Below are 27,155 nucleotides of genomic sequence, written 5' to 3' on the forward strand. Positions count from 1 at the left end.
GTCAGACAAGTAGCGGTCCCACACCAGATCAAGCCTGGACACAGTTTCAAACTTTCTGGTCAGATATGGAATGAAGATCACATGGGCATAGTCATTGAAGGTTTTTAATGAACTTGGTTTCAGCATCTGGATGATGGCTGCCCCATCTACAATGGTGCAGGTAACCTTTGGACTGTCAGAGTATGCACTGTGAACTTGTTCCAGGCATGGAAGCAGATCACTCTTCACTCCCAGTCGGAGACCTCCCCCATCAGAAAGCGCTGGTGGACATGGTTGGTTCTCGTGTCGAAAGAACTCCTCTAGGTTTCCATCTCGGGTCTGGCAAGCAATGAATAACCTTGAAAAGAGCTCCATGTCCTGTGATGGCTGCAATCTTGAAGATGTCAGCCATCTTGAATATTTAATGACACATTTAGATTATCCAAAAGACATTTACCAAGTACTATGTATGGTAAATAAGTCTGAAACATCATATTATATCCATCATTCATAAGGCAAGGCAAGGCAAGGCAAGGCAAGGCAATTTTATTTATAGAGCACATTTCAGGCACAGGGCCACTCAAGGTGCTTCACAGGGTTAAAATCAAATAAAGAATACAAATACAAAAAAAAAAAAATGAACAAATTTAAAACATGGATAAAAATACAACATTTAAATAAAAGAATTAAAACATTTTACCAAAAAAAAAAAAAAAAAAAAAAAAATTACAGGTTAAAAGGGAAACAAGAACGTTTTGAGACCCGATTTAAAAGAGCTGAGAGTCTCAGCGGACCTCAGACTCTCTGGCAGTCCGTTCCAGACATTGGGCGCATAAACGCTGAATGCCGCCTCTCCCTGTTTAGTCCTAGCTCTGGGGACTTTTAAAAGACCTGTCCCAGACGACCTAAGGGCTCTGGGCGGCTCATAACGTATCAGCAGATCAGTAATGTATTTTGGCCCTAAACCATTTAAGGCTTTGTAGACCATCATCGATATTTTAAAATCAATTCTTTGAGTGACAGGAAGCCAGTGTAAAGACCTAAGAACTGGGGTAATGTGATCTACTTTTTTGGTCCTAGTGAGGACTCGAGCAGCAGCGTTCTGAATTAGCTGAAGCTGTCTGATTGATTTTTTAGGAAGGCCTGCAAAGACACTATTACAGTAGTCAAGTCTACTAAAAATAAATGCATGGACAAGTTTTTCTAAGTCCTGCTGAGATATTAGCCCTTTAATTCTCGATATATTTTTAAGGTGGTAGTAGGCTGACTTAGTAATTGATTTAATGTGTTTTTTGAAATTCAAGTCGGAATCTATCACTACTCCAAGATTTCTAGCTTGGTGTGTGCTTTCTAACATAACAGATTTAAGCTGTGCGCTGACTTTTGATTGTTCATCCCTGGCACCAAAGACAATTACTTCAGTTTTGTCGCTGTTTAATTGAAGAAAGTTTTGGCACATCCAGTCATTGATTTGTTCAATGCATTTACTTAGTGCTTGAATCGGACCATAGTCTCCTGGTGATATGGTTATGTAAATTTGTGTGTCGTCTGCATAATTATGGTAGCATAATTTGTTTTTGTTCATAATCTGAGCTAGCGGTAGCATGTATATGTTAAACAGAAGAGGCCCAAGAATGGAACCTTGGGGGACCCCGCATGTAATATTTGTTCGCTCGGATGTGAAATTGCCTATTGACACATAGTAGTCTCTTTCCTTTAAGTATGATTCAAACCAGTTTAGCACAGTTCCAGAAAGTCCAACCCAGTTTGCAAGTCGATCTAGCAATATGCTGTGGTCAACTGTGTCGAACGCAGCACTGAGATCCAATAAAACTAATACAGAGCTTTTGCCACTGTCTGTGTTTAAGTGGATGTCATTGAGGACCTTAACCAGAGCAGTCTCAGTGCTGTGGTGTTGTCGAAAACCTGACTGAAAGACATCAAAGCAGTTATTCATTGCTAAGTAGTTATTTAGCTGATGATGAACAGCTTTTTCAATGATCTTGCTTAAAAATGGTAGGTTGGATATCGGCCTATAATTGTTCATGAGTGATGTATCTAGATTTTTCTTTTTTAGGAGTGGCTTGATGACAGCTGTTTTCAGGGCCTGTGGGAATACACCAGTGCGAAGGGACATATTGACAATTTCTAGGACATCTGAGGCCATACAGCTAAAAACAGTTTTAAAGAAGCCTGTGGGCAGAATGTCAAGGCAACAGGAGGAGGAGTTCAGGTGTTGTATAATGTCATCCAGGTTTTTCTTGTTTATCAGAAAAAAACTCTGTCATGGCATCTGAATTTGTTTTAAATGGGTACAGAGATAAAACATATCTTGAACCTGGTATTGATGCAGTGACAGCTTGTCTTATTTTATGAATTTTCTCAGTAAAGAAGGAGGCAAATTCATTGCAGGCCCTCGTGGAAAGATGCTCAGACGCTACTGACACAGGAGGGTTTGTTAGCCTGTCAACAGCAGCAAACAGGGCATGTGCATTGTTGCTGTTTTTGGTGATGATAAAAACGAACAAGCGAACAGTTGTTACTGACAGCCATTTTGAAAGATGGCTGCCATGGGCGCCATTTTGAAAATTCATGGTGGCTCCATATCCAAATCTTTTGAGAATGCCTTTGGCTATAAGTGTACCAAATTTCATGCTTTTATCACAAAATGCACGATCGTTCTGGTTACCAGCTGCACTACAACATTTAACTGACACAGTTGAGCTTGACTTGACATTTCATGCAATACAGAAAGAAAGAAAAAAAGACGTAAAGTATTAGAGGCCACTGTTTCTCCAGCATTTGATGATACAGAAATGTCAATAAAATTGGTTCTGTCTGGTGATAATGGATTTTTCAGTGTACAATATCTGTGCTGGTTCAGCAGGGTTTAAGTCCTGTGCATGTGTCTATATATGGCTCTAGTAGTCTTATTAAAGGATATATTGTCCATCAAAAGCAAGGAACCATATACACTAGCAGTTTAATTTGTTGAGGTGTTTTAAAATGTAAAAAAGAGGAGATTTGGCATTTCTGACTTGTGTTTAAAAACCTGATTGTGCTTCACTCACGGTAGTGAGCAGTAGCACACTTTTATTCGTAACACTTTATAATTGGTTTTCTTCATGGGGAAAGAATGTCTGAAAAACAATCAACATAAGCAAGATTGTGAGAATGATTTTTGTTATCTGGAAACAACAACTTGAAGAGCCGAAGCAGGAGCCGGAAAATAGGATATATAGTTTTTTTTATCTACCAATATTTGCTATCCATGGACAATAAGTTTCAAAACTGGCAGAATTGTCTCAAACTCAATCACACCCTAAGGCACGTAGCCAACCTACTCTTATTGCAATGTGTGTGTGTGTGTGTGTGTGTGTGTGTGTGTGTGTGTGTGTGTCTTGGATAGCTCATTCTCTCTGTAACAGTCACTATTTTCTCACAAAACAAAACACATTTTGAAGAAACAACAAAAGTAAAACCACATTTCAGCCCAGACAAAGGACGCAGCATCTCATATGAAGCTACAGTAGATAGACCAAACAATAACTGGATTGTTTCTCTTATCAAATATTTTTTTTTGGGAAACATTGAGAATGGGTCACTGTTGCCATAAATCTTTCTTTATCCAATCCGCTGCTATTTAAAAAAAACCTTATATAACCCCTGTCACGAGCCTCCAGAGGGAGATTATGAGGGAGAATATGGTATACAAAAGAAGAGTGACAACCAAATCAAACAATTTCTTCTTCTTCTTCCTCCTTTTTTATTTTATTTCACAAATGTATTTTATAATGCCTTCTAACATACAACATCTGATATTGCATGGAATGTGCAGAACTAACAACAACCTTTCCTGGATGTATAAAAGTAGAGAGAAACTTATTAAACAAAGTGTGTTTTTAGGTCTGACCTGTCGATGATGCCACACATGTCGATCTGCAGGTGAGAGTAGTTTCCCAGCAGCCTTTGCTGCACCATGATCAAGTCCACTGGTTGGTTGTCTACTGTCAGGAGACGCATGCAGCCCTGGAAAGCCTCAAAGGGATTTCTGCACCCCTGGCTGCTCCCTTCAGCAGGGCAACCTGCACAGCAGAAGAAAAAAAAAACATGAAGGAAAGCTGTCAGAATAAAACATGTTTATGTGTGTGTGTGTGTGTGTGTGTGTGTGTGTGTGTGTGTGTGTGTGTGTGTGTGTGTGTTGGTGTTTGTGTGTTTTGTGTGTTTTGTTAATCACTCCTTTACCACCGAAAAATATTTGACTTCCTCTGGTAACATGAAATGAGGGACTGGCGTGAGCAGAAGCTCCTTCATCTTCATCCACAGTGACAGTCAGATGACCTCGTCTGGAGATGAGCTCCACAGAGTGCCACTGACCGTCATTCAGGGCTGAACCTGAGCACACACACAGATGAAGTTTACAGTACACAAAGAAACACATATAGTATAATTGAATAAATAAATAAATAAATAAATAAATACAGATAAGGTTCAGATTAGAGCTTCAGCCATTCACTTCATCATCTCTGTAGGGAAATCCTTTGTCATGTCCTTGTGTCACCCTAGTTTTGTAAGCTCTGTGTTTAATTGAAATGATAGAACTCTTTCTGTTTTCCCAAGTATTCAGTTTCCAGCAAAAAGACACTGACAGGAACAAGGCAGATGAGTAAGGCCAAGGGAGAGAAAAAAAGGAGGAGGAAATATTGTTTTCCTCTATGAGGAAAAAGTTTACCAAAATGATATTTAGGGGGCCAAGCCCGAGAAGGGCTGGGACCGCGTTTTGCAGAGCAACGCGGTTCCCAAGCCCTGCGGGGCAGGGAACCCTATTGTTTTTGCTGGGATTATTCTTTATTCTTTATTCTTTATTCTTATTCTTCCATGCGTAAAAGTGGTGCTGCAGCCCAAACCGTAAAGGGTTGGGACATGCCACTTGCATGGCTTATCCAGGTCCATGGTACGTACGCAGAGGAAAAAATTCAGACATCCCGGCCACTAGGTGGCGCTACAACAAAGGAAAAGGCGTTTTGGGCTATAACTTCCGCACCGAAAGTCCGACAGTCAAAAACTTTATATCCACTGATGCACACAAGTTAGATGCATCTTTTGAGATAGGCCACGCCCATTTGCGTATATATAGATTTTTCGCTATATCGCAAAAACTGTGTCAGTCACCAAAACATACTCCTCCTACAGTTTTTGCCCGATTTATACGAAACCAAAAACATTATGCTCTACCAACTCCCACGAGCAAAAGTTGGTCAAATAATTCTTCTACGACCATCGGAAGACCAAACGGTAGCGCTTTAAAGATTTGCGAAAATCCGTAAAAAAAAAAAAAAAGAGGGATTTTCTTGAAACTCAAGGGAGACTATCATGGGGCATACCTGAGTCTATAAAAAAAATATGGGCAAGAAATTCCTATGTGGGCCAGACTTATTTAAAAAAAGAGTTTTTCAATTTTTTTGCCTCTTTTCGCCATTTCCTAAGTCTTTCGGCGGGAAAATGGGAAAATTCAAAAAACTGTCTTTACAATGGAGAGGTTCACAATTTCATTTTGCTATAACTCCCCAACCGAACATCGCACATTCAAAAACTTGACATCCACTTGTTTGGTACATTGAGCTGCATCTTTCTATCTAACGTAGTTTTGCGAATGTCATCCATAGGGGGTGCCAAAACCACTAAAAGCAAAGAAAACGCGTTTGGGGCTATAACTCCCACACCAAACATCCCACATTCAAAAACTTTACATCCCCGGATTCCGTGAAGCGAGGGGCCGGCGCCGCGGACGACGACGCCCGATCCCGAGTCGCGTGGGAGGCTTGGCCCCCGTTCACAACTGCTCGCAGTTCTAGTTTTTCTTGAAGTGCATCATGAAAACAAAATTCCACCTCTCAGTTTAGTTCTCTCTCATGGCCCTGATACTCTTCCTTACATTCCTGTTCATGCTAGACATTATTACTTTAAGAATAAAATGTTATTTTAAGCTGCACCTTGAAGAGGTTTGGGTCTCAGACTGACCTGCACTGAGCTCCAGCGGCGCCCTGCCAGACTTGTGGATCTGGAGATGGAGCCTGGCTTTGCTCAGGGACAGCCAGGCCGCACCGCCTTGCTTTGGGAGGTCAAAAGTCAGCAGCAGCCCCGCCTTGTTCCACGTCCGAAACTGAAGCCCCACCGACATGCCCATTGATGACAACCCGGTCACCTGTGGCAACCAGAGGAAGCTCCGGGGGCTGGTGAACGTCACGGCAACAAAAACTGGTTCGGCGCAATAAAAGGTCACATTACCCTGAGATAGATGGAGACGGAAAAGAAAGGAAAACAGAGAGAGGAAGGTATTATTATTACAGAAGAAGCAAAAGAGGGAAAACACGATAAGGCATGAATATGAATTCATGTTCAAGGCTGCCTGGCAGCGCCCTGATGCACAGAGATCTCATCAGCAAGTAAAGAGCATGATAGAGGTATTACCATAATATTAATAGCCGGGATTAGAATAAGCACCAGCAGACCAAACTGAATGTCACTCAACAGCCCTTTAAGGTCATAGAGGAAGTATTGGGGAGCAGAAAAGGTGAAAGACCGAGAAGTAATACAACGATTAAAGGATTGGGAGCAGTTAGTCTGCTAATCTCTGTGTGCATGCTCAAAGCTTGGAGAAGTGGTAGCTGCAGTATTTACATTTACATTTACAAAGACACAGACACTTTTCATTAGCACATTGTGCACATTCTTTACCTTTTCAGTGACCCGCTGGTCATTCTGTTTAGGGAGGTCTATCAGATTCACACCGTTGTAAACAAGATTTTCCAAGCAGCCGTGGAAATTTCTGTTTGACCCGACTGACCTTGGAGAGCCGAGGCCCAGGTCAGCTCCCATACTCATCTGTACAGAGGAAACCCATTAGAAAGCACGTAGAAAATAATCCAGCATACACATACACATACACATATACATATCCATACACATACACGTACACGTACACGTACACGTACACGTACACGTACACGTACACGTACACGTACACGTACACGTACACATACACATACACATACACATACACATACACACCTGGTCATGGTCCCAGTGGGCAAATCTTGGTGGGATCTGCACCCACAGTGTGCTTTTGTCCACAGTGAGGTTGAGATGAGTGCTGTGATGCTCCACTGCAACATGGTGCCAGTGTTGGTCATCCAACAGGCTGCCCAGGCACACAAGATGCTGGCTGTCGGGAGAAGAGATCCTCCCTGGTGGAAAAGGAGGAAGAAAAAGAATGAGAGGAAAATGTGGCGAAGGCAGATAAAGGACAGGTTAAGGAGATTCTGAAAGAGAAATTTGAATGAAAGTTTTTTTCAAATGCTCGAAAACTGATGTTGGAATCAAATATTCGTGGAAGATGTAAAGAAACTTACTTTGAAATTACTACAATAATGCATTAATTGTGGGGCTGAATTAGACAATTAGCTATTCATTTTCTCTGTTGAAAGAGTGGCGCCCTCCAAGATGTTAATTTGAATTCAATTCTGTTATTTCTCGATAGCCGGAAATTAAATGTAAAACCTCTACTTCCTCTTATTGCATTTAAAGCAATATTTTAGGCATTTTAAAATAGGTTTCCCTACAATGACATTTAGTTAGATATGATAAGTATATTTTAATCCTGTATAAATTGTGTCTTATGTTAATTCTTAAAGTTTCCTTCCTAATTTCCATAAAAGTAAATGTAAAGAAAACTTGTATTTTGTATTTTTCTAGGTCTCTAGAATTTTTTTCTGTTGGGGATCATGTTACTGAACCAGAACCAACTCTACACCACAACTTAGAAAGAACCAAAGGTAGATGATACCACTTAGTTAACAGGGAGTAGGGAAAGTAAAAATATATGACAAAGGAAAAGATGCTGGTTTCGCTGTACTCCCTTAAGTGTCAACAGAGCGCAGCATTTCTGCTGAGTGAGGAAGGTGAAGACTGAGTTGAATGCCCTCGGTCATTAAAAATGAATTAGACATAGTATGAAAGGAGAAAGTGTAGTCTTTGTGGGTAAAATAAATAAAGAGAAAGAGAAACTAAAATAGACTGAGACAAATGTTTCAGTCATCAATCATTGATCTGTCAGACATGTAATTGTTAAACAAATACTGAAAAAGTCAACAGTTCCATGAACATTTTTTTTTGTTAAATTTTGACAATTTTCAAAAGGTCTTTACCATGCTGACGTTTGAGAGAACAAGAGTACTGGACAGTCCAAAATGGAGAAATGTATGCTAAACATCTCACCATCCAAATGTATACAATTATGCCACAAATATCTTTCTGTTTATATCCATTTTTCCATGAATTGAAGTATTCACAACCAAAATGAGCCTTTCTTTTTGTCACTGTATCACCAACCCTTTAGTAACACTTATTTTAAATGGAACATATGGCAATTTTTTTAAAAGTTCCCTTCATGTCTGCAGGACTTCAATAAACTTTAAGGAGTTTCTGTGTGTGATCTCCACAATCACGGTTCATCAAGGCCGTCTTAATTTTCACAAGTGTCCTCAGGATTCATGAAGCCTTCTTCAAAGGATTTTTAAAAGGATCTCTCCTTTTTCAAAGACCCGAGAAGCTGCTTAAAGTTCCTCAAGGCCTTTTTTTTAACTTTTTACAGTGTATATTTCTGCGTTAGATCATTCCAGACAGCTCTCCAAGGCAATATCAACTAATCATCTGCTTTCTGCTTCTGCATTACGACTCTTCGCTACAGCTCTAAATGTAATTTAGCTGGAAGACAAAGACAGCTCTTATCAGATGACAGCCTGCTGTAATTATTTTAGCACTTTCATTTTGCTCTGTTCAGCCTAAATGATTGAGACCGTTAACACTAATCAGTCAAGCGTGAATAATGTGCAACCTCTGAACTTGCTCATAACAATGCTCCGGGAGAATATTTCAGAAGTTGTATGTGCAGACATTTAATGAGAATGAAGTTATTATGGCCATACAATTGCAAGTATTTCTTATTGAATTAAAACCTTCACTATGGTTGTCGTTTCATGGTCATGATTATAAAAATCTCCCCTCTAAAAACTTGATGCAAAACAGTCCAGGTCTGAGCAGCGATCGGTGACTCAGGACAAATGTAGGCCGGCGTCTGATGTTTACTCATGTATGCTCTGTCTGTCAGATGAAGCTGAATAACCAAACTTGGCACTTACAAGCCCCCAAAATCCATCGTTGTGCAAGAAACAAGTCACAGTACAGGCTTTAAGAAAATGCATGCAGCAATAACAAATCACAGGGTGCTCCTTCAACATCCTAAAGACCCAGACAAATCCTAACTACCGATCAGCAGCACAGCAAGGTAAGGATGCTACACAGTGGACCTTTCTGTCACTCTGTTGTAGATGCATGTCTTGTATAACCTCATGTAATCAATACATATGAGTTGAATCTTTATAGTTTGACTATGACTTATGTTGCAATTGGTATAGCAAAAAGAGAGAAAAAGGTGGCTGTGACGTTTTCCAACCCAGTCTATATTTTAGGAAACAGGAATTACCTGATAATGAATGGATCCTTAATGAATACTTCCTGAATAACTCAGACTCTAGTCAAGGACTATATAGCAGATACTGATGAGTTAATAGAGAACAGACTGGGATAAACTATAATACTGAATCAGTAGGTACAATTGCGTTAAGAAAAATATGTGAATCAGAATAACAACAACGTTCTTCTCAAATCTTTCTTGATACATTCTCAATTATTACTTATACTCCTACACAACCACATAAGATTCAGAGGTCAAAGCCAGGTATTCTGTCTATTTGAAATGCATGAATCTAATCCATCAGCCACAGCAGGCTGTGATATTAATATCACAAACGTGGTCTGCCATGAGGACAATCAGGTATGCAATGTGACAACATGTGCCATTATTAATAAGCAGATGATTTCATTGCATGGATATGAGCAGCTGAGCTTGGAAGAAGTATAAACTGTGGGACATGAACTCAGCAGTTTAGATTCAAACTGAAATGAAGAATAGTAAAGCAAGGTGACACATAATTCAAATCCATGTGAGTGGAAGTGTTTCTCTATGCTTGTCCGAAAAGTATGTGTTTCACCACCACGTCCATGAACAACGTGAAAAATACATCATACAACTGTTTTCACAGCCTGAGAATGACTTTGAGCAATCATGACACTTAGTGCACGAGGGCTTCAGCGTTGTACCTTTTCGGATGAGCAGGCACAGCTTTGCTTTCTCTAACCCCAGGGTGAGGCTGTGCTCGCTCGGCCCCGCTGCGTCAAGCAACACCCCAGAGTTCCTCAAGGTTTTGAATTTCAGAGAGACGCTTTCCCTTGCCATCAGCCTCGGCCTGGGACTCAACCTGAAGAGAAGGCTGCTGCGGCCGTCGAAGCTCACCACGTCAGACTCTGCATGACAAAAAACAACAACAAAAGCACACATTGCTCAGATGCCTCTACTGCACTGAAATATGTCAAATGTTTTGTCTATGCTCCCAACAAGAAAACTATTTTATTTTCTCAAAAACAGGAATGTGGTTTTCCTCCCAAGGCTAAACACCAATTTATATTCAAAATGTTATTGTATTAAAATGCACAAGGCCAGTTTGACTGTTCTGCTCTACTGTAGAAACAAGGTGGTGTAAAATGGCGGCTTCGTGGAGGGTGCCTCGCTCGTATGTAGATATAAAAAGTATTAAAAGGTAAGGTAACAAAATAAACAACAACTTATTATTAAGTGATTATTCACGAATTAAAAAATAAATTATATTTCTACTGAGGTCTGTTCTGAAAAAAGCCAAATCCTTTTAGACAATGCACCTTAAACACAATACACAAACTAAAAATAAATGAAAAAAGGGGGTTATCCTGAATGTCCTTTTTTGTGTGTATTAAATTGATGTTAATATTCAGGTTGTGTATCAAGAATAAAAAATGTCCGTAAGGTTTGCAGTTCATCAACGCGAGTCTTTCCCATAAGAAAGTCGGCCGAGTGAGAAATGAAGTTCACAAAATGTAGACACTTTATATAATTGCAATATATTTGACTGGTGTCTGAATATGAGAAGCAGATTATAGACCACAGAGCATCTTTCATGTTACCCTAAAGAGAATGATATGTTGACATCTCCCATCATGATGCTGATTGCTGCTTTGCTACAAATATGTGGTTTAAATCTCTTAAAGTGTCGGTATTGAAGCTTCAAATTTGAAATGTCAACGAGTGCATTTGAGCGTTTGCTGCTGACAGTGATGCTTGAAACAGTACAAACTGCAAAATGTTAAGTATTCAAAAGTAACAAGCGAAAAAAAGTTGTGCCAGATGGGCTTCCTTACACTGTTTATTAAACCTGTATCTCAATCCTAATGATCTGCTGCCTCTGTCCCACAGCACCTCATCTCCAATTAGAGAGTTTATTGTGTACATAAAAAGGCATGTTTCCATCCACCTTTATATGCAATTGCATGCTTGGGTGAGAGGGGGTGTGTGTGTGTGTGGATGAATAGAATATTAAAAACAAGCTGATCATGCTGATAATGTTAAATATAAAGTTGCCATATCCCTGGATCAAACTAAATTCCTTATAACTATTATACATTAATTTAAAACATTTTCTGTTCTCAAACTTGATCATGGTATAAGATATTGAGCATCCGTTATGGCCACTGAAAAATAGAAAACATGGGTCTGATTGTCACCATACAATTCCTTTTGTAGCAAAATGCATTGAAATGACATAGATACTTTTATGGCCCAATCAATGATGTCAAACCAGAAGGCATCAGTGTAGGTGCAGGTGTCTTCTTTCAGTTTATACCACTAAATGTAGGATTACAAAATAAGTTACTGACTGTATGGACATCCATAGGTCTCCAGTCTGAGTCCGATCCGACCATTAGGATTCCAGTCCAGGGGGATCAGACGGACGTAGCGAGCGATTACTGGATGCTGGAGCTTGTGCTGGACCACACTGTCTGCGTTACTGTTACCTGGAAAGGCCTGGTAAAAATACACAGACACACATCTTTGGCTTGAGAGATGCCACACAGATAACTTGAATTTCCCTTTGTTGTCTACCTTACTTGTAGATACTGTATGTCAGCATGTTCTTAAATAGTTTTTATTGAGTTTGAAGTGCAATCCCCAAGGCCTCAGTGAGAAGTGATTGGTTTGATTTTCCTGTTAATGAAAGGAATATTGTGAAGATAGGGCCACGTTCCTGGTGAATGCTTTCTCAATCAGGTAGAACATTTGATTTGCATAAACACTTGGTCCTTGGAGAATAACATTTTTTAACCTGTGCAATCCTAGCAGACTCTTCCTTATTTTATTTTATGTTATATATTTTCTCTGGTTTCAGTCTAATTTACTTTTGTTCCCAGGTAGTTCAATCTTAGCCTCACACTTGATATCTTTGTGTTATTCATTTTTAATGTAAATGTAAATACTTTGAACTCAACTTACAAATACAATGAACTTCATTAGGAAGTAAAGAGGCTGCACATTAAATTAATCAGGGATTTCTTTCCACAAATGGACACATACCAAGCTCATATTTCCTCTGAGCAGGATATGATCAATTATTATGACGCAATCGCAATTTCTCTCTGATGTTATGATCTTAAATGAGTCTGAGAGTTAACATACAAGTTTTGATTTCCTTAGAACAGGGAGGCACTTCCTTTTCCATTGTTGACTTATCTGAGTAAATTCTCATCATCTGGACATCATTATACTGGAAGTCACACTGATCTCACTGAATGGTTGAGGCAGGGTCCTAACCTCCACGAATGACTATTTCCTGCTGAAGAGGCCGAGGAGAACGGTACTTCATTTAGTTGCGACATTGACTTTTCAAACATGACCGTATTAAGGGTAGAAATTCCTCCAAAGGAAAACTTTAATTACAGAAGGATTGAAGAAAAAGTGAAACAGAGGCAGAGGTTTTAATGGAAAGTCTGAGAGCATAGCAGGGATAGAGTCAATTTAAAAAAAGTCAGAAAGTCACAAATGGCAATCAGCTAAACTTAACATGACAGAATACTCCAATAACTCATACCGAAATAGGAGAGATATCCACTTTTATTATATTATAGTCTATTAGCAAGCAGGGTGAGTTATTAACACTCCTACATATTCTTCACCTATTATTTAAGGGAATCTATGATGTGCTTTCACTCCTGTACTGTGTATTTAACACCTTTGGGATGGCTGTGAAGCAACAGAGAGGAGAGAAGATGAAAGAGGAGGAAAGAAATGTGAGAATTATAGAGCATTACTCAGCCTCACAAACTCTGACCTCTAAGCTTAAAAGAAAGAGAGCTGGTCCTGGAGGAATTGGGACTGATGAAGCAACTCAGAAGTCGACTCCGTTCCCCTAAAGCCATCACAAACTAGACTGACTAATATGTGGGGGCTTTAGAAGGACTTTTGAGACATGCTGCGGATTTATCCTGATTTATGCAGAGTGTGAAATCAACAAGCTTTTAAGCTTCGAGAAGCCCTTTTCTGTTCTCTCTCTGAGGGATTCTTAGCCTGTCATTACTTTGACTATCGCTGTGAATTTTCTGTCCATGGATCAGCAATGAAATGCGTGACTGCCTCTGCTTTCTATCTTTGTGGTTAACACAGCGAGTGAGAGAACCCACAGGTTAAAAACATCACATTTTAGTAAATTAGATGTTAATTCCTTTGGATTTGGTCAATTTGAATACATTTGATGTTGACACAGCTTGAACTTTTTGGCAAAGAATTCTGCACAATGGCAGAGCTTGTCTAGAAAGCTAAGTGAAAGATGATTTTCCAATTAGTTGTGCTGCTGTAGTGCAGTGCTGTGCCCACAACCTTTTCACAGGTCAAAGGGTTTCCTCTTTATCATGAAATTGAGACAGGACTGATTAAAAATGCAGTCGATTCTGAGACCCAGACCGGTCTTGACCACTACAACATTGACAACGATCAAATGGAACAGACACATTGGCTGTGAATGTTTAACATCAGCACATAACAATTCCTTATCTGCAAATGTATTCTAAAATATTTGTTTCAACCTTAGTATTAAGAATATTATGTTGTAATTGCAGCATGTTTTGCTTTTTGCCATGTCACAGTAGGAAAAATAGGTGCAAATAATACAATTAATCACAAATTATATTAAACTGCTTTGTTTTTCATTACTTTCACACAGCAATTGCTCACTTTTGATTTGAAAAGAGCCATTGTTAATGTTATTAGTAACACCTGCGCTTTTTCTGCTGGGAAGTGTTAAAATGTTAACCGTGGGGGGGAAAAAGGCCTTTTTGTCTGTGATGGCTCTGTTTTGACGATACAGTTCCAGACTCACTTTCCTCCTTTGGCTATGATGTCTTTATAAGTCAGTTCTACAACTACCACTGTCAGAGTGTGGTCTAATCACAATGAACTCACCCCTATGCTGTCTTCCTGTCGATACTGTTTCCAGTTGTGTCCTGTGTCGCTGAACATCAGCAGGTAGGCCGTCAGCCAATCAGAGCTGCCATAGCGGCCTTGCGTGGCGACGGCTGTGATTTGTGTCCGCCCACCCAGGTCGACTTCCAACCACTGATACCTGTCTGAGCTCACAGGAGACCAACCTCCAGCACCTGGAAGAAGAGAGGGGAGGGAGAGATATACGTTTGCATCATCCAAATATATACAGTACAATCAATTGAATTAAAAACAGTTAAAATAAATTGCATTATAATCATATTTGGGTGCTATTAAAACACTGGGTGAGCAAACACTCATAATAGCATTCATTGTAGAACACCTGGTAAATCAAAGTCTAATAAACTAACAAGACTCAGCTATTGTGAAAGATCTTAACTGCTGTAAAACCACTGCATTAATACAAAAAAAAACAGACGAATGCAAATCAAGAGTTTTCAGTTTTTTTCTTACTAAACTTTTTCATTAGACACAACCTTTTCCATTGTTTAAAGGCCGTGACTGCAAATGCGTTGACGGCATCGGCCCTCATGTGTTCGATTTTTAATTTGGAGCAATCTAAAGACTTTAATCCGTAGCTTAAGGAGATGTTCTGCACAGAAAACAAGCTGCATCTGAGGAATGTATGGCCAACAACGCCAGCTTTATACAATATTAAAGTGTCCATTCGTGGCACACCTTCATATAATCCTGGCCAGAGGACAATGAGATGAACATGCACTAAATAAGTAAGGTGCCAAATGGGTTTGTGTGCAAGTGAAAAGTGCTGAGTTATACCAAAGTGACATAAAACCCATGTGTGGATGGATTTTACCATTTGTTTGTGCTTGAACTTTAGGGTCTTTGCCATAGTTTCCTTCACATATAGGCGCACCATCTGAACAATCCTTTGCATAGGAGTATTCATTTATCATTCAAATAATGTACTTAAGTAAAAAAATAGCCCATCAATTGTTAAAATAAAGCTTTCATAATGGGAAATGAGAATTCAATGATTGATAAAGAACCAGTGACGGAATTTGAGTCAAATTTACATTATTAACAAATACTCTTTCATGGGTTAATACACAGGTTAATAGTGAACCCAGAGTGCTGCAGTGTGTTTGGAGGAAGCTAAAATAGCTCATTGTTTCGCTTATACAGAGCTGTGTGATGCCTCCAAGAGTCTCTGCTCATTTAGCTGGTAAATTAACTCGGAATGAGGCGGGTCCTCAGAGAGTGACTTTAGAGGATGAGAAGTGTTAGCAGCAGCTGGAGGAGACAAAAACGAGCAGGGTTTTTTAACTTATTTATTCAGTGATTTCTAAAGAGAACAGCTGGGACCCTTGAGTTAGGGCAGGTTATATTTGTACCCCAATGCATTTGGTTATATTTTGGATTCCGTCTGAGGTTTGCGATTGCCTTTCAAAACTGAATTATATATCTTGATCAATTTAATTAAGACTTACACTCGAATTGAATTCAAATCTCAGGCTGAGACTTTATATGGTAATGTATCCTCTGAGGTGGCATTTTTAGGCAATATATCAGTATTACAATAACTAATGAATGAAACACACAACAATATAAAACAGGAGAGATTGCAGGAGTTTGTATCGAGGAACACTCAAAGCTCATCACCTCTCAGAGAAGTTTGGTGTGGTTGCACTGGCTTCATATGTCTATAGCACACGTTGCATGCAAATAGGATACGGTGTGTACACAATGGCATGTTGTGCCATGGCATTGTGTAAATTAAAACCTTTTTATTTCTTGTTTATTTTGGTGGCAGAAAAAACAACAACTAGAAAACCAACAAGTCATCTTCCCTGTCCTTGGTTTTTCCTTTCCGTCTTGTTTCATGACTTCATCATCGTCACCCTTGTTTCTTCCGTGCAGATAAATAACTTATGTTATGCCTATCAAATGTGTCTGATCATCCTTTAGAAGCATCTGAGCCTCCTTAACACGGCTCAATCTCTGATCGGTAAACAGACAGAACAGGTTGACTGAAGTGTGGCAACACAGCGGGTGTGTTTGCTCACAGCTTCTGCCATCAAACACACCAAGGAAACAGACACCTGGAGGCTGTGCTTCCCGCTGTCTACCAGGCAATGAAAATCACTCGGTTTCTCTGTTGTGTCGAATACAAAGACAGACATCACTAGACTTCCATAGTATTCTTGCCTCTGATATGATCAAGCTCTTCCAGTCAGAATGTGCCAAAGACAGGTGTGTTTTTTCAAAGCCTCTGTATCAGCGATTTTATTCAATCGTTTTAATTTCAACATTTTGTTGTTATTTTTGTGCTGACAGAAGCAAACCTTTTTCTGAGTTATAAACTTGAATGTTCTTGTATACTTTTTCTGAAGTGTTAGATGCATGCAGCAAAACATCTGCAACACATGTACCTAAGAACAGAGCAGAATGGAGGACATCACCAATGTCTGTTTGTGTTTAGTTCACCCTGAGGTGTCTGCCAGACTGTGGTAATCCCACTGAGACTTGGCTGTGTGTCCTGCAGGCAAGTGAATCATGAGATGAGCAGAGCGGCTGCTAAACCTCAGGACCAGGGAGAAAAAAAGAGTAAAAAGGAAAGAAGACAAGAACGCATCGATAATTAATTGATGGTAAACTGCTAAATCTTATATGAGCATGAACACATGATGGACTATAGCAGAGGTAGCTTTTAATTAGGTTAGCTGACATGTCAAAGCTCTGAGAGAACGGTTATTTCTTGTGAACAGTAACAATAAGTCCCTTGATGATCAGTCTACTATGATGATTTTAATCTTTAATTTATACTTAACCTACAAAACCTTAGTGTATTCTCATTAAACACAATGTGCAATGTCAGCATCCGGGGTTTAGAAACAGAACGATCTGGTTGAAAAAAAACTTCCACTGAGGTGTGTTTGAGAAACTCCAAACTGCACTGTGAGATATCTATAGTGGAAGCCAAACGTTGGTTTTGGGTGCATCTACTGTACGTACTGTATATTCATTAAGGTAAAGCTGGAGAAGAACATCTCAAAGTTTGGCAACTGAAAAACTTCTACACCCAAAGTCTTTTGAGAGGAGGAATCACTTCACAACAAACACACGGAGAAACCCAACCCTGATCATAACTTGGATTATCACCTGCTAATTCAACTGCTCACTGACATGTCCAGAGAGTCCCATTGGAGTTTATGACATCATTTGCAAGAAAACAAGATACAGTTGACGTTGACCCTTCTGGTCCTTCTTTGCTCTGTCAGTCATCTCAAAATGTCTACTTGTATGCTGTTAAGCTACGGTAACAGTTAGAGCGCCTGTTTGCAGGAAACAACAGTCTGCAGTAACACTGTATGGTGGTGTATGGTGGTGAGAGCGGTGAGTGTGTGGGCTCCTGTTCAATCTGATTGACCTCTAACATGTACGTAGAATAATCCCCTGGGCTGTCTAATGTCTAACCAGTTTGAGGAACCTCCAACTCAGGACATATTATTCCTTTATATTTTTGTTTTATGACAAGGATTTATTTTCAAAGATAGCAACAGAAGTAAAGGAAAGCATTATGTTGGTTCAGAAGCTATAAAATTAACAAATGTATGAATTGCTGTTGTAGACTGTTACACAATATACTGTATATCTTGATATATTTGAATCATCTCTAGAGCAAATGCTCATAATGCAGATAACTGGTGTTGGTTCCCCAACTTCCTGGCAATAGCCAAAACATTGCCAGACGATGGATCCAGCGTTATCTTTTATAGAAACACAGCAATAGTGTGCACTGCAGATTATGTCATACACATGATGAGAGAGTCTGGATGGGCGGGAGGTGAGTGTGTTGCCTCTGCCCTATAATTACTGTTACTCACCTTCTCTTCGGTTCAGCTTAGCAAAGCCTGGCCCGTGGCTGCCTGACAACTGTGAGGAGCTTCTGAAGGACGATGGCAGAAGATTGGATACCAGCGGACTGTGACACACATCTGTGAATCAGAGAACAGATTATTTTATAGTCATGACATCATTTGCCTCAGTCATCTCCATATCGGTTCTTCAATATCATTGCTGAAAATGTCAAAATGAAATTGAATGTCTAAGATTTACCTAGCCCGATTCTCAAATATTTAGCCTAATATCAGCCTCATAGTGTCTATACAGAATTTTGAATGTAACAAGACCCTGGCACATACAAACTGCACAACAGACTGAAAGAGGAGACCAATTCATTTGACAAAATGGCCACAGGAGTTGATGAGTGTTGTCTTATCAACTCAGACATGGTAACCACTTCATACATGGCACAAACATATGCTAATATACCTTCCACCTAAGAAGAGGACATGGACACACACACAAACCATTCAGTTTTCTTCTTCTTCGGAGTTTGTATTGTATTTTACATATACATATTGATGAACAATACAAAGGAACTGTTATATGGTCAGCCCAAACTTGCCGGCTACACAGAATGCACCCAGTGATGAGCATTCAAGGTTGATTTACTTAATAAAACAATTTAAATTTTTCCTGTAACATACTGTACTTCACTGCAAGTTTAGGTTACCGGGTGGAGCCTTGAGCTGAATCCTGTCCTCTAAATTGATGTTTTCCTCTCGCTGAGGGACACATACCTTGGATAAGATGAGATATCTCTTGGTGAGATTATATTAATGAAGGATCTTGAGCTGTCTTTACTTTGTTTAGAAGAGATTTAATCAGTCTTGGCCCTGCTGCTTTGATATTGGATTTCTGCCCGTTAGGAGAGTTTATAGAGAAAGTTTGACTTTGGTCTCTCTTCCATCGGACTTTGACGTTATCGTTTGTTCATTGTGTGTGCTGCTTGCACAATGTGATCAGTTAGTGCTAGTATGACAACTTATCTGTAACATGCTCATAGTACGATGGTCATGAGATAATGTATCATTAATTGAGTCTATATATGTATAGAAGGTTTATTTCTTATTATCTATTCGTTGTTGACCTAGTAACTGACTTCAACACTGAATAAATATTAAGGCATCAACAATGTTATTAAAAAAGTAAAGCCATTCTGAATCATAAGCAAAAGCAGTGACATACCTGGTGTTGAATTAGACAGCAGCCAAATATAACTAAACTTGTTATTGATGACATGAGATATATTTATGTTCAATGATGTAATGTTAAATGAAGGTAAGCTGAGAACTGCCTTGCTTACAATGAATTTATAACGCCGTTGTTTTATTTTATCATATTATGAGGGGATAGACGTTTGTTTACTCAATATCACAAGACAATGAAAAGAACAGGAAACAACATTTTGTGATAACGGGTTGATCATTGTGTCAGAGATAACTCATTGTTCTCAAGATCATGAGATAACAGCATGTTATATTGTAAGTTATTAGAGGAAACAAGCTTTGTTTTCTCAAAACAAACATAGGAGGAAATTACCTTTTTAGATAATGACTGTGAATATAATGTCTATTTCCTCAAGATAAGATAATTAACTGGTTACAACCATAATCATCTCAAGATAGCATCAAAAACTGAGAGATTGAAAATGTTTGAACATACCGTATTTATTTTTCTAATTGCCAGAATTAGTTGTAATAAAACTAAAACTTTTGCACAGTCTCTATGATAATAATGTGGCAGCTTCTATAGTGACTGCGCTGAGCCCAGGTGTTCACATTCACGCCATGTGGACAGTCCCGCCTACCAATTACACAAACCTGCAAGAGACGAGAAAACAAGGCACAACCAAACAGGCCAGATGGCCGTCGCAGTTTGCGTCCTCATTTTCAGATTTCAGTTTTAAATTGACCATAGTGTCTCAGGGAAGATCATCACAGAAAGAAAGAATGAAAGATCTAGCATCCAGTTTTCCCTTCTTTATACACTTCCAGAAGGCTTTTTAAAACTATGTTTTTACTATACTTTTTTGTTGCAACTCACCATCAAACAATGTCTTGGTGAGCCTCAGTTCATGGCAATGGCAGAAACAGTGTTCATGCGTCAGTAGAGTATCTACTTTTAAAGCAAGAAATGTGTTTTAAATGTGATTCTAATATCACAGTCGTTCTGATTCAGTGATTTTAAGTCGAAGAAAGAAAACAAAATTATCTTCATCATTGCAGCAACCATTAATTATAATTTGACACGGGAATAACTTCACATCTTTGAAGGAGTAAGACCTCGTTCTAGCCCAGTGGTTGATAAACACAAAACAAAAGCCGTGACATTATTGGTATTCATGTAGAAGATATAAAATGCAGACGACTTACAAAACAAAAAAAACATAATTTCTCCGCTTGGGTTTGGGTCACTGACTAAAACCAGTGGAGCACAACATTCCCTGTCAAATCAGCAGGGAGTGGAGATAAATGTTGAGTACAAGCTAAGCTCCAACAACTTCTGAACAGTGGACCTGAATATAATGGGGAAAAAAATCCTTTGAAATGTTCAAATACTAGATCGCTCTGCCAATCACAGGGGGCTTTGCTGAGGTCCTCCTTCAATGCTCTCAATTGTAAATGCGCTCACATGAGAAATTAGTCTTTTAGAAATTTTAATCAGGACTTATTTGAGATAAAGGATTAATGAGAGCAAGCTATAGTTTATTAGGATAGTTATTTTAGCATTTAAAAACAGCTTTTTGTGTGTTAAAATAGAATCCACCTGTGTCTCCCAGTTAGTCCTGGAAAACATGGATTATTAGTATACCCTGCCACACAAATTAAAAGTTGCTTCCTTCCAAAACAGAATCAGACACAAACCACCACAGTTATTGCTCTGACTTTAGTTATTTCTGATCACAAACAGATTTTTCACATGCTCTCAGTTTTAGAACACTTGACACACTGTAGAAGCATTTCAGAGGCACACAATGTTATGAAGTAGCCTATTGAGTGTTATTACTGCTGAAAGGATGCTATTGCACAGCAGCCCTTGGCCTGACCAATAGACATTGTGTATCGTTACCCCTCTCGACCATATCAGCTCTCCCATTCAAAGCTCAGCATGCTTCATAAACTGAAAACCACTAGGGACTCTTCAGAACTCCTCTGAACATCCATGGCATGTGTTTAATGATTATTTGTCCAGCAGAGTGGGCATCAGCAGCATCCTCTCGTGAATCCTCTCATCCACCTATCTTTCCATCACTGTTGCATTCACAACACTATGATTAAATCAAGCTGATGAGCATCTCCCTCCACTCCAATAACAAAGGCAATCAGGAGATTTGAAGGTTCAGAGCTTTTTCAGGGGTGCTGGACTCCCATAGCTGAGTGCCATTGAGTGTGCATCTCTCACAGTGATGTTACCAATGAGCCATGAGCGCAGTAATCACACACAAGGTCTGCTGGTGCACTCAAACATGAACCAGTATCCTAAAACAAACTGCTGTGGTACTCTTTTGCAAACCTGCACATTCACAATTCACAGTTGTGACCAAGAAGACTACTCTGTCTGATTAAATATGTTTATTTTTCTAAGTTTGTAAATAATTGACTTATTCTGAATCTGATTCAACTCTTACATCCGAAGGAACATGTCATGAAATGTAAGCCCCTTTCCCTGCCACTGATGCAGTCATGAAAGTTTTAATAGAATATATTGTAAAATGAGAAAGTGAGTGAGAGAGCAGCATAAATAGTGCATGCAATGTACATTTACATGACACTTTGCATTTTTTGGTATTAAGATGTCTATTTTATCCAGTGGGACATGTTGAGTGCTTGAGAGCACTCAAAGCAAAGCCTAATAGCCTCCATTCCTCCAGAAGAATTTCCAGATATTTTGCTCATCTCTTATAGAAAGGAAAGTAATAATAATATTTTAGAATGTTTAATTAAGATCATGAAAGCTAAGCACTGCCATGGGTGGAAAACCAATAAATGGTATAATTAAGCAGTGAATGTTTCCTCCCACCACCCAGGACCATTGCGATCCCAGAAAAATGTGCATATCTTGTTCTGTGATGTGTTGCAAAAAGAGGGGTATAAGTGTGATGACCTGTTCAGCCTAAGATGCTAAAAATAATTTTGTAATTTAGAAATGATGAAGACAGATAACATATTAGTCATGGAAAAGGTTTCCTCATCACCACTTTGACTTAGGAGTTTTTGAGGACATGCACTGGAATGGGGCATGTCGCTATTTGAATCACACTTATTTGACTGCGATTTGTGGAGCCGTATTTCATGAGATTGGTCTGTGCCCTGTTTCGATCTTTCTTACTTCTTACATGCACACCTGGAGAAAAAAGTGTGTCAGTCAATCAGCTACTTTGCTGTGAGCATCCCATGGCCTTAATGCTGAAAAAAAGGTTTCCAGCACTTCAGCTGACACACATCAACACACCTAACCATAGTTTCTTGAAGCTTATTGACTCAGACGGTAGCTGAATAAACTGTGACATATTGAAATATACAGTACATACTGTACACTAGCTGTTCTTGGAAGTAGCAAACGATGCAATTTTATACACAGTACATTATGAACACGTGGAACATAAACAATGTGGCAAAAAATGACATGCACACAATACAATGTAGTACAATGCATGCTAGTGTATACAGAGGCACCACAATAATGCATTTGTATAGATTAAAATGTTGATGTGTTGTTAACATGAATTGGGTCAAAACTTCACTTTTGAGTCATGGCTGCTATAATGTATGTTGCATAGTGTCCCAGTAGAGAAAAAGAAGAAAGGAGGATGTTTTTTTTTCATGATGTACTTTGAGAAAAAAAAATCTAAATGTTGCAAATAAAGTTATAATAAATTTCATGAATAAAGTCAAAATGTCAACAATTGTTATGCCCCTGTCTAGGGGAACCAGAGGCACAACACAAATACGACAATACCCACTCCCCACTCCCCGATCCCCAAACCATCACACAAAGACTTTTCTAAAGTAAAATAAATGGGAATTTATTTTAACTGAGCAGTAATGGAACAAAAACAACAAGAATCTTCAGGGTGAGTTAACGCCAAAACAACCTATCCTGAAACAAAAGAACGAGCAAATCCTAACCTAAACATTAACAAAACCAAGAGACACACTCTGCAAAATAAATGACAACTCACCCCTACGGAACATAATCAGACACAACAATTAACACATGATAAATAATAGTAAGAATGGTTCGGGAAATCGCGAGCGGGTGCTGCTGCTGTCAATCATGCCTCCGGCTGAGTGAATCCGGCAGAGGCTTTGAATGCCCGGAGGCTGATAGTGAGCCAATCAGCTTCCGCCACTTATGGAGCCAATCACCCACACCTGCACCTGCATAGAAAAGCTCATTCACATGCAGAGGTCTCACTCCCACACCACTCTCAGAAGAAAACAAAAGGAAAACAGCACAGAACAAAACAGAACTAAGAACGTACGGCCCAGGGTCGTAACAACAATAAACATACGACTTCCAAGATGGCTAACTCATAGGCTAACTGACTCATTCAAACAACCTTCTTATTCTGAAAACACAAAGTAAAATGTTGAATGATCCTTGCTTGCAAAAAGTGATAAATAAATCAAGACTAAATTATTTAAGAGATGTGAACTAAGAACATTAGACAAACATTGTTTGTCTAATGGGTTTATCATTATTTTAATCCATCATTTTATATTCCCCTGGTTGTAAACAATTTGAATCACCCAGAGAGAATCCAAAGAGCAAGAGTAAGGAAATGAAAAGCATACCTTCCTCATTGTGTGCCTGTAGACATGTGCTACACAGATTTCCACTTCTGTGCTGAGCACAAACTGTTTACAGTCTCCTCCCCTGGTTGGATGCCCTGACCCTCTGTATGGAGGAGAATGTTATCACTGTCCTAGTGTTGGTGCTTCATTCAAAATAGTCTGCGTCAACTAAATGTGAAGTCTTTCCTGTTGATGCCCGGACGTTTTCACTGATCATCCTAAGTGTACAGACTGCCTTTCCCACATGTTATTTAGGACAAGGTTTTTGGTCACTGTTTAATATTCAGTATTTTAAAAATAAATTACATTTATTAGAACCATGAACACATTGTGTTAGAATATCTTCAGAATAGCTTTAGCTACTGGATAATTAACATGAGCAAGAACATGATTTTTGATCATTTCATACACATTTTACTTTTTGGATAAAGAGAGGCAAAAGTCATAAATCATTTAGGAAAACAAAAAAAATCAAAGGATAAAACTATGTCCGCCCCATCGGTGAGAAGAAAATCTTACTTCAAAATTGAGCCAGGGAGATGAACAGAAGTTTCACCACACAATATTCGAGTCTAAACAAAAGAATAGTGAGGACTGCACCTACAGTATTTACCCTTGTTGTTGAGACCAGCTGGTCTCTGTACAATCCAGGTTTTGTACAACGCACAGTGTGTGCAGCTTTCACCGGCACTGCAGTAGCCTAAATTATACATAAACTGCCACTTTTCTCTGCCAGCAGTGGTGCCGCAGTCCTACTTCATTATAGCGTTGCATTTACGCCCAAACCCCAAGGAAACGTTAAAACTATCACCTGTTGAAAAGTTCTGCGCTGATAATCAACGTGTCTCTGTTCTGTGTTACTCTATCGATTCCCAAAGCACTTATTCACAGGTAGATCAGACTATAAGCCACTGAGTTGGCAAGCATTAGGTGTCAAACAAAAACATGTTTCAGAATTCAGGTCTGCTGACACAGGGGATCGGACACAGACTTTCACTTTGAAGGACAGACTCCTAAACTTCACCCATCCACACAGTCCAGGGTCCCTGCACCAACATCCAAAAAGGTCTTAAAAAATAAAAATCTACTTCACCTACATTCAGCCTTGAAGAAAGAACTGGACAAGAGTTAAAATCTATGAGAGTGGATTTGTACAATACATTTATGTGTGCAATACTTTCATTTATATCAACTTTGGAAGTTTTTTTATGTTGCTGGATTGGCGTGTAAAAAATAAACCCTTGACCACATATGATTTGATTTATCGGAAATCACAACACTACTCCAATAATATCCCAATACGCATATAAGCTCTAATGCAAGATCTATGCTGTAGTTTGTGTTAGTTTGTTTGAGATTAGTATAACATATTTTATCAATATGCAAAGCTTTTACTCATGCATATTTAACATATTTCCCTCCGTGGAGCATGGACAGATTTACAAAGATACGATGACACATACCCTTTTCTTTAGATACAGTATATACTTTAAATGAAGTACAGTTAAGTGTTTTTGGAGAAGCATTGTAATATAACGTTAAAAAATCCTATCAGCGGTTTCATCACATTTAATTAGAATTGAATTAGGATCCACTCAATCCAGAAGATTTGACCGTGTGTGGGCCGTCATCATTGTTTTCATGCTTTTTCTGACAAGCACGATGTGAAGGATGAATTTGAACAGACATACTGTGTTTCACAATATTGCAATATGGGGCTCCTAATCATGTCAGTGAGTGCATTTGCAGCCATTTCTGACAGATTTTATAATCACTACAAACAATCTTCTGGTGTTTTCTCCCAAGTGCGATGGGAAGTTAACAGCATGATACAGAGAAGGATGAGAATCACAGCAAAGAATAATTTAAGTTATAGGCTACGAGTTGTGAACAATGTCACACTACACACCTATCTTTCTCTATTGCCACAGCAGTCAATAGTTTTCTAAGCTGTGACCTGTAGATTTGTCATTGAATCTCTGCCAACTGCAGGGCTGCAGGTCTGTAACTGACCCTGAAGTACCATTAAAAACAAGGTGAAGAGGGAAAAAGTTTCTGAAATACTGGAGGAACTGCAGGTGTGCTCTCCTTATTATGTGCAATCTCTCTTCCACCTCGTTAACTGAGACATTAAACTGCTCGTCAGATTCCTCGTCTCCGTTGCATCCTAAACTTTTGCCGTTGACTCAGCACTGTCCTGTGGTTTCAATGTCAGCTGCAGTCTTTAATACCAATGACATTTCTCCACGCTCTCACATTTAACCAAGACACCACATCTAATCTAGTTATCCCTTGTGGCAGCCTGGAGTGTAAGAGGGAACAGATGGTGATTTTTGGTCTAAAGGAATATTGAGACAGCTCCAGTGTGGAGATGATAATTTGTGATATTATGACCAGGACTCATCCAAAAAGACTCAGAAGTGTCCACGACTTTCCCAGATATCCCAGAAGTAGATTTTGGCAACCACAGAGTAAATCAGTCAAAATCTATGAATATCTCCTCAAGAAAAGCTACCTGTCCTTACTGTGCGCGTGCTGAAAACAAATCTGTAAATACACATCCTGGGCTTTATAAGCCGTTATGTAAACAAAGGGGCTCGGACCGACCCACCATAGCTAGCAACAATGCCATCGATACAGGCTAAGTAACTGATATATGACAACTAGCATTCTCCAGAATTGCTGAAGTGAATTCCTGGCTGCACCTAAAACCAGTTTTGTTTTTATTCAGTTGAAACCAGGACCTGATAGAGCCAGATGACCTTAGCAGTGTTTAACTAAATCTTGGCCCGACTACAAGCCATCTGAGGTGATGACAGGGGCCATGTGATGATTGAGTGTGTGTGTATGTGTTTAGGGAGCCAGAGCTCAGTGGGACTGGCCTTCAGCAAATATCAAAGCATCACAAACTCAAATGGATGAACTGCAGGCATCAGTTTTATCACATAACCGCTTGCCCCCTGGGTAAATAAATCTAGAGTCCTGACTGACACTTACACGTTTACCTTGACGGCCTCTGCTGCCATAAT

The 27,155-nt window shown here is 39.2% G+C and overlaps 1 protein-coding gene across 1 annotated transcript in view; it reads right to left on the reverse strand.

Annotated features, from left to right (window-relative positions):
* LOC307257615 (contactin-associated protein-like 4) overlaps positions 1 to 27,155 on the reverse strand; it is a gene marked incomplete at both ends in the record, with an annotated part of 63,273 nt that overhangs the window by 22,821 nt on the left and 13,297 nt on the right. Inside the window, 9 exons of the mRNA XM_080036873.1 lie at positions 3,893 to 4,064; positions 4,225 to 4,374; positions 6,001 to 6,268; positions 6,718 to 6,864; positions 7,051 to 7,226; positions 10,201 to 10,404; positions 11,848 to 11,995; positions 14,423 to 14,616; positions 18,307 to 18,417. Coding sequence (XP_079892999.1) covers positions 3,893 to 4,064; positions 4,225 to 4,374; positions 6,001 to 6,268; positions 6,718 to 6,864; positions 7,051 to 7,226; positions 10,201 to 10,404; positions 11,848 to 11,995; positions 14,423 to 14,616; positions 18,307 to 18,417 — 1,570 coding nt within the window. The remainder of the gene's footprint in view (positions 1 to 3,892; positions 4,065 to 4,224; positions 4,375 to 6,000; positions 6,269 to 6,717; positions 6,865 to 7,050; positions 7,227 to 10,200; positions 10,405 to 11,847; positions 11,996 to 14,422; positions 14,617 to 18,306; positions 18,418 to 27,155) is intronic.

This window comes from Ammodytes marinus (assembly GCF_949987685.1).
Source record: "Ammodytes marinus genome assembly, chromosome: 11".
Lineage (NCBI taxonomy): Eukaryota > Metazoa > Chordata > Actinopteri > Uranoscopiformes > Ammodytidae > Ammodytes > Ammodytes marinus.